The sequence below is a fragment of the Macrosteles quadrilineatus genome, unplaced genomic scaffold (assembly GCF_028750875.1).
Source record: "Macrosteles quadrilineatus isolate MER2022 unplaced genomic scaffold, UCM_ALF_1.0 Scaffold_1__1_contigs__length_201487025, whole genome shotgun sequence".
Taxonomy (NCBI): domain Eukaryota; kingdom Metazoa; phylum Arthropoda; class Insecta; order Hemiptera; family Cicadellidae; genus Macrosteles; species Macrosteles quadrilineatus.
The window spans coordinates 89446930-89454757 of record NW_026542594.1 but is presented as its reverse complement, the minus strand read 5'-3'; the positions used below and the strand labels follow the sequence as shown (position 1 = coordinate 89454757).

Sequence of the window (7828 nt, the reverse complement as noted above, 5' to 3'; positions counted from 1 at the left end):
ACCGCCTCATCATTTACGACACTACAGAAGGCTCCAGGACGATGGATGTAACTTCTGGTGCTGCTCAAGGATCCATACTGGGCCCGGACCTCTGGAACGTCGCCTACGATAGCCTCTTGAGATCCGAGATGCCTGAGGAATCTGTCCTAGTTGGGTATGCAGATGACGTTGCGGCTTTAATAGCTGCACGTAGCATTGAGCTTGCCCAGCTGAAACTAAATCGAGTCATGCGAACCATTAACGCATGGATGGCAGAACATGGTCTCTCGCTCGCTCTGAGCAAAACTGAGATTGTGATTCTGGCTAAAAAGAGGATTGACACCATCGTGCCTTTGATGGTGGGGAACGTTGAAGTCCAAACCACTCGTGCCGCAAAGTACCTTGGGGTCATGGTGGACAGCAAGCTCAGCTGGCGAGACCAGATCACCCGTACGGCGGACAAGGCCGCTAAAATGGTTTCTTCCCTTAGTCGGTTAATGGCCAATGTCGGAGGTCCGCGCTCCAGCCGCAGAAGGCTGTTGATGTCTGCGGTCCAGTCCGTGCTCCTGTACGGTGCGGAAGTGTGGACAGACGCTCTCAATAAGGAGATATATAGGATGCGGCTCGCCCGAGTGCAGCGTCAGGCAGCACTTAGGGTAGCATCTGCCTATCGAACAGTGTCCGAACCCGCCGTCCTGGTGGTTGCTGGAGTCATCCCCGTCAAACCTTTGGTGGCGGAGAGGAAGGCAATTTATCAGCACCATGGGGAGGACCAGGCAAGAATTGAGGAACGCACCCGGACCTTCCAGCTGTGGCAGGAGAGATGGGAACAGGAGACAAGGGGGCTCTGGACCAGGCGACTGATACAACAGGTCCAATCTTGGGTTAATCGGTGGTGCGGAGAGGTGAACTTCTACCTCACCCAATTTTTGACGGGTCACGGCTATTTCCGGTCGTACTTGTTCAGGATGGGCAAAGCCGTGTCACCCGATTGCATATACTGCCCAGGCATTCCCGATGACGTGGAACACACTTTCTTCCACTGCCAGCATTGGGAAAGGCCCCGCCTAGAGGCTCAACAGTTCGTAGTAGTGATGGGACAACCGACTGGAAAAAACAATCGACTAGTCAATCGGTTGTTTTGAAAACCAGTCGGTTTTTTCAGTCGAATGAAAAACCGAGTGAATTCCACTACAACTGGTTACTGGTGACTGCCTGACTGGTGGTGTAGAATACAATCGGCGCAATGGTTTCAGTGTTTCAGTATTGCATTGCAAGGAAAACAATCAAAATCAATCACATTATTACTGGAAACGCTTGAGTCTTTGTTGTTGATTTATTGTCTGTTTTTTTTGTGTTGAAATTTTATATGTGTTATTAAAGTACTTAATAACATTTAGTTTATACAGGACAAGTTTATTCAGTAGACCTACTTTCTCAACTTAAGGCGGGTTTACACTATGTAGCAAAATGTGCTATATGTTACATTTAGCAAAAGTTATATAACATTTTCGAAAACTACGAAAAATACTTGTAGCAGAATCTGCTACATCTAACATTTAGCAAAAGTTATATAACATTTGCTATAAGTAGGAAATTTCACTTTTTAAACTGCTACATATAACATTGCTACATCTAGCAGTTTCTGCTACATTTAGCAAAACTCGTGCTATCCATTCGGAGTCGGTAAAGATCAAAGAAATCCGTGCTACATATAGCTTTTGCTATATCTAGCAATGTTAGACGAAAATTTTTCGTCTAGCATCTGCTACATGTAGCATCTTCTGTCAGTTCGTCAGTTGATTGGAAGGCACGTGGTGTGGTGGTGTAGTGCGGAGGACATTAGTGTTATTTTTTTTGTATTGGTTTGATTTTAATTGTTTTGTGATGGAAGGTTGCGACGGTGTTTGGGATAGGGACAAAATTATTAATTTAATTGAACTTTTCCGCGAACAGACGTCATTGTGGGATCCCACAAACCCGGATTATAAAATAAGAAATAAAAAACACGATGCCTGGGGAAGCATCGCGTTAGAGATGAAATAAGAAAGAGCCGAGGTAGAAAGGAAAATGCGATGCCTAATTGGGCAGTTTCAAAGATCTTTTAAGAGGAAAAGTGGTTCCGCAGCTTCGGAAGTGCCTGTAAAATGGTTTGCTTTCAACAGTTTAATGTTTTTAAAAGACAAAACTCAACCTCGGGAGTTTCGGTCGGCAGGAGGAATTGATGGACCTGCGCACGAGACTGAGGACACTCAGGTAAGAATTTAACCACTATATTTAATTAAAGAACGTTATGAACTATATTTAATTAAAGAACGTTATGAACTATATTAATTAATAAGAACGTTATAACCTACCATTGTAACGAGATTTATTTCGTGACATTTACCCAACTCTAAAAAAAAATGATTACGTTCAGCAACACTCACCGGAAATATACAGTCACTACCCGCGGAAACATCAACACTGACTGGTTCTCACGCCCTTACTACTAGGAACCTCTGTCTGTCTATCTGTATTTCTATCAGTCTGTCTCTCTGTCCATCTTTCTTTACGCTAGGTTTCTTAGTATTTAATTTATTCTGACTAAATTAACTCTATAGCCTACTCACTATTGAAATACATATTGCAGTTTATTAGTAGGCTATTAAGTAGGCTAAAATTATAAAATTGTTATCTATATATTAATACTCGAGGGGATTTCTTTTCACAGTCATAACTCGATAATGGCTGCACGGATTTTAATGTTTGAGGTGTCAAATTAAAGGAGTTTTTATGTAGTACGTCTCATAATTGCAAGATAGGGCATAACTTAAATACAATATCAACAATTGTAGTTTTACAACAGTAGCTCTATCCATCGACATTGGACCAAACTGAATTAAACTAATGTATTCACAGTATGATTATATTTCAACAGCTGTTTAAAAAGTCTGGCCATACTAAAGATTCCAAGTGCTCAAATTTTGAGCGCCATAATTATCTAGTGTTATTCATTGTCCATTTAATCAAGTTACCTTTATCTAATTTTGTGTACGTTAGATCAACTATGGCAATCTGGATAGTCCATACTAATTAACTAATTAAACTTAATTTCTTAGTAAATTTACTGAAGTTAATTTCTCTCTCTCTCTCTCTCTCTCTCTTTCTCTCTCCATTTCGCTCGCTCCCTCGCAATGAGTAATTATGATACAGTTAAAACCAAATAAAAAATATATTAGGTTGGAACAATAATTTACCATAACTACAAATAAGTTTATTGGACTTATTTAATATAGAGTTTATTCATTATGACTATTAACAATAACAATTTGATCCTAGCCTTCATTCACACATTGTTTTGCCATGGAACTGATCCTTCGTTGGTTAGAAAGTATTCACTCAACTTCACACGGACCTGTTTCGCTAAGTCTGAGGGTTTCCTTGGCAGACGGCGTAACTTGAACAATGTACCAGACGGTGAACCCTCTACCCTCCACTGACCCGGTATCAGTTCATACGTTTTCTCATTTTCCAAGTCAAAGGTACCAGGTGGTGTGTATGTTGTACTGGAGGTTTTACTTCTTCGTAGAAAATTGTGGAGATATGTACACGCGAGAACCACTTGTTCAGCCTTTTTCGGCTCCAACAACATGGGCTTTCTCAAAACCCGGAACACCACCGATAATATACCGAAAGCGTTTTCTACCACTCTTCTACCACGCGAAAGGCGGTAATTAAAAATCCTTTCAGCACTGCCCTTTGGGTGAGTCCCTGGAAAAGGCTTCATTATCCAAGATTTAAGGGGGAAAGCGTCATCTGCTAGAAGCACGTGTGGAAAAGGGTACGTACTTCCGGGCAAACATTTTGCCTTAGGAGTGTTCAGCTGACAGTTTGTCATCATCTCTTTGAACTGCGTATGCTCGAATACACCGCCATCTGATAGTCGTCCTTGGCATCCAACGGTTACGTATAAGAAACAGTAGTCGGCATCAACAATCGCGAAAAGTACGATACTAAATGATCCTTTGTAATTAAAAAAATCACTACCACTATGAACAGGCGCTTGCAATGTAACATGCTTTCCATCCATGCTTCCCAGACAATGGGGGAAGTTCCACTTGCTGTTATACTGCTGAGCAACTGCGAGCCATTCATGTTCTGAAGTCGGTACCTAAAACAACAGCGCAGCGTTATGTTGCGTTATTTTGTGAGGGGGGGGGGTGGTTGGCTCTACAGTACCTAACTCACACATTTTATCCCTCTTTAAAAATTCAAATATAATCAAATTAATAATTAAATTCATTAATTGAGCCTCAAGGCAATTTATAAATAAATTAAAAGAGACAAGCTTTTGAATATCTTAAATTATTCTGATTTAACTTATTCAAAAGTAGGCTAAATGATCACTAATTATAATGTCTAATGGAGGGTAAACAATATATATTTAATATATATATTTAGTTATCAATTATGAAATTATATAGCATTTTTCCCCTATTGTAGGAGGACTTTAATGAAGAAGAATCTTCAGTTCTGGATATGGACGCTGGTGTAAAATCGCAACAAGAGGACTACACTGCCGCTGGGCCAAGCAAACAACAGCAGACTGGTAAACGTGCCCTTCAGCCACCATCAAGACCGCTTAAGAAAAAGTCGTCAAGAGAACTCGCCGAAGAAGCGTACGGTGTAATGCAAAAATTAGTTAAGGAAAAGGATAATGAGGATCATATCAAGGATGAATTTGATGTTTTTGGGGCGCATGTAGCTTGTCAACTTAGAAACTTAAATACAAAACTTTACCAGATTGTGGCTAAACAAAGAATATCTCAGGTTTTATATGATTTGGAAATGGAGCAATTCCATCACAGTTCTTCGACATCTCTAAATGCTAGTGCATCAAACTCTCCTTTTCCTGAACCAACTTCTCAAGACCATAATGACTCTCAGCTGCCCCCAAACGAGTCAGAGCCAAACGATTCCGTCGATCCAACAGATGCGTTCATTAACAGTGTTCTAAATAATGTTAAATAATTTACTAAGAGAGCCATATGGTTATTTTTATATGTTAAGTGATTGCAATTCCTAAAAGCAACAATAGATAACATATTTATGGATACATACTTGTTAACTCGTTATCTGTAACGTTATAAGTAAGTAATGAATGAACCTTCAGGTACTTTTTTTAGGTTATTTTTTTTGCAAGGTAATTGCAATTTATAATTGCAGTAATAAATAACATATTTATGGGTACATACTTGTTAACTCGTTAACTGTAATATACAACACAAGTAATGAACTTCCAGGATAACTTTGAAATTTGTTTAAATTTGTATAAGGTGGTTCCAAAATCTATTTGCAACAATAAAAAAAGCATATTTTTATGTACACATATTTTGTTAACTTGTTAACTGTAACGTTACACACAAGTTATGAACTTTGGGGTAGCCTTTATCATTATTTTTTTAGGTTATTTTTATATGTAAGGTAATTGCGAGTTTTATATGCACCATTAATTAAAATATTTTTTTTACGTAGACTACTTGTTAAAACTATATTTTTTAGCAGTATAAATGTAACGTTGTATCAACTAAATATGTAACACGTTGTTTGATTTATTAATAAATTACAATTTAAATACAACGGTGAGTCATTACTTACTTTGATGCAGTCCTTGAACAAATCAATCAAAGCTTCACACACTTCAGGAATCAAGAGTGAGATGGCGGACTTGGATATTTTAAAAAGATAACTCAAACTCTGGTAAGAATCCCCACTTGCTAAAAACCTTAAAGTCACTGCTAACTTCTCGCGTACTGGTATGGCATCCCTGAATTTAGTGTCTTTCTTTCCAATTTTGTGTCCAATCATAAAAATAATAAACTCAAAATCTTCACTTGTCATCCTTAAGAAGTTTTTAAAACTACCGTCACACCGAATTTCACACCTCAATGAAGGATGATTCGTAGCATCATCTGCATCAAGATCTTTTAACAGGTCAGTTCCACTATACCTCACCCTCGCAGCAAGTGACGGTCTGACCCAAAACCTCCTTTCTCTCCTCTGACAGGCCAATATCACAGTTATCGCAGCAGCGAGCGCAACATCATGTCTCCGCGACATTTTTGACAATGGAGAAAGGTTTTGCTACATGTAGCATGTAGCATTAAAAAATCTGTGATTTGAAATGTTATATAACATTTGCTATATGTAACATCTAGCATTTGCTACATGTAACATCTAGCAGGAGTAAAAAGTTCCGAATAAAAATGTTATATAACATTTGCTACATATAGCAAATGCTACATCTAGCAAAAGTTATATAGCAGTTTTTGCTACATAGTGTAAACCCGGCTTTAAGCTCGGTAAACCAAATATTCCTGATCACTTGGTTATGGTTTTAAACTGTATAGGTTATTTACATCTAATCATGAGTACAATACTTAAAAAACAGTGAATTGGAAATTAAAAATTTTAATAAACATAAAAAATACACATTATTACACTATTTTAATTGTACCTAAACACTGTTCACAATTAGTGTACAGTACGATAGTTTATCTACAACTGTTTTCATTCACCAGTCAGTCTCAAAAACAGTCAGTGTGGTTCTTACGACTAGTTTCAATCATCGACGTTTGACTGTTTCCAGTTATTCCAACGATTGGTTGACTGGTTCCAGTCGCCGTAGGACCGGGAGTATGAAGTGACTAGTTTCAATCATATCTGGGAGAACAACCGACTAGTCGGTTTTTTTCCAACAATCGATTGAATCGGTTGTTTTCAATCAGTTGTTCCCATCACTAGTTCGTAGGACTGCTGTCGGTGGACACGGTCATACCGATGATGATGGAGGGTGAGGACAATTGGACCTGTGTGTCACTTTACATCCAGGGTGTTCTCCGCGCCAAGAAGTTTGACCTCGACCGGGATGCGGTGTAGGTCAAAAAAATAAATAATGCCAGAAACGGTGCGAGCCCTGTGGGCTTAGGTCACATGTTGGCCTGACTTGAAGTAATGTGACAAACAATTCCAGGTCTGTGTCCAACAGAGTAGAGAGGGTTTTTTAGTGAGTAGTCTGTGATAAACTCTGGAGTCTCACACTACAGGCTGGCTTCCTGTGTGCGTAAAAGCATTTTCCCTCCTCACCCTAAAAAAAAAAAATATGGGGTCCAAAAAGTAATAGCGCTATTTTAGGGCTAGGAGGTCACTTTCGTTTTAAAATCAGTGACAACAAAATTAAGTACAAGAAAGAAAAACGAAAGAGTGAATACTACAATATTATTTCAATTTTAATATCAAAATACAATTATATGTTATACATTTCTAAATTAGTTGTGGGGTATATGTAATTTCGTGGGATTTTGAATTAAGCAATTGTATAATTGGTGGTAATAAATAGGTAATGGCTTGTAGACTCGTGTAATACCGGGTGTTTTGTCTGAAAGTGTGGCCTAGTTGGTGTTTTCGGCCACAATACAATGATAGTGTTATGACACATCATTATAAACTAGGTTTTAACGCTGATTTCAATGCCAAAATCCGTTTTTGAGTATATTTATTTTTTTGTAATATATAATCAAATTAAAACTGTCCCCATACATTTCATTTGGACGTTTCGTACTTTGAAATTTTTCAGATTATTTTTCTTATATCTGCAGTTCTTATTAATGCTTTCAGTACGTTCTAGCTTTAAAATATTCAGTCATGGAAGGGCTATCATTTGAGTTATTGATCTTTAAAATCGGACGAGGTAGAGTCGAGCTACGAACCACAACACAATATTAAATTTAACTTTTTAGAAATAAGTTTTTATTAAAAGATTTAAATGTTGGGTTGGTTATCCGTGTTACAAAATTTTTTTGGTGTA

General features: G+C 38.2%; 1 protein-coding gene across 1 annotated transcript; it reads right to left on the bottom strand.

The window, feature by feature from the left end:
- Positions 1-3300: 3300 nt before the first annotated feature.
- LOC128982977 (uncharacterized) lies at positions 3301-6110 on the bottom strand. The gene is made up of 2 exons (XM_054402099.1): positions 5620-6110; positions 3301-4132 (listed from the first exon to the last, which is right to left on the bottom strand). The coding sequence occupies exons 1-2, from the start codon at positions 6079-6081 to the stop codon at positions 3308-3310; spliced, it is 1287 nt and encodes a 428-aa protein (XP_054258074.1). The 5' UTR covers positions 6082-6110; the 3' UTR covers positions 3301-3307.
- Between the last annotated feature and the right edge of the window lie 1718 nt (positions 6111-7828).

What these genes read in the sequence shown, in the direction of transcription:
- LOC128982977 (XM_054402099.1), bottom strand. Translation starts at nt 6,081, where the DNA reads ATGTCGCGGAGACATGATGTTGCGCTCGCTGCTGCGATAACTGTGATA. An exon ending in TGTTCAAGGACTGCATCAAA is followed by an intron (nt 4,133 to 5,619) that starts GTAAGTAATGAC and finishes CTGTTGTTTTAG; the next exon opens with GTACCGACTTCAGAACATGA.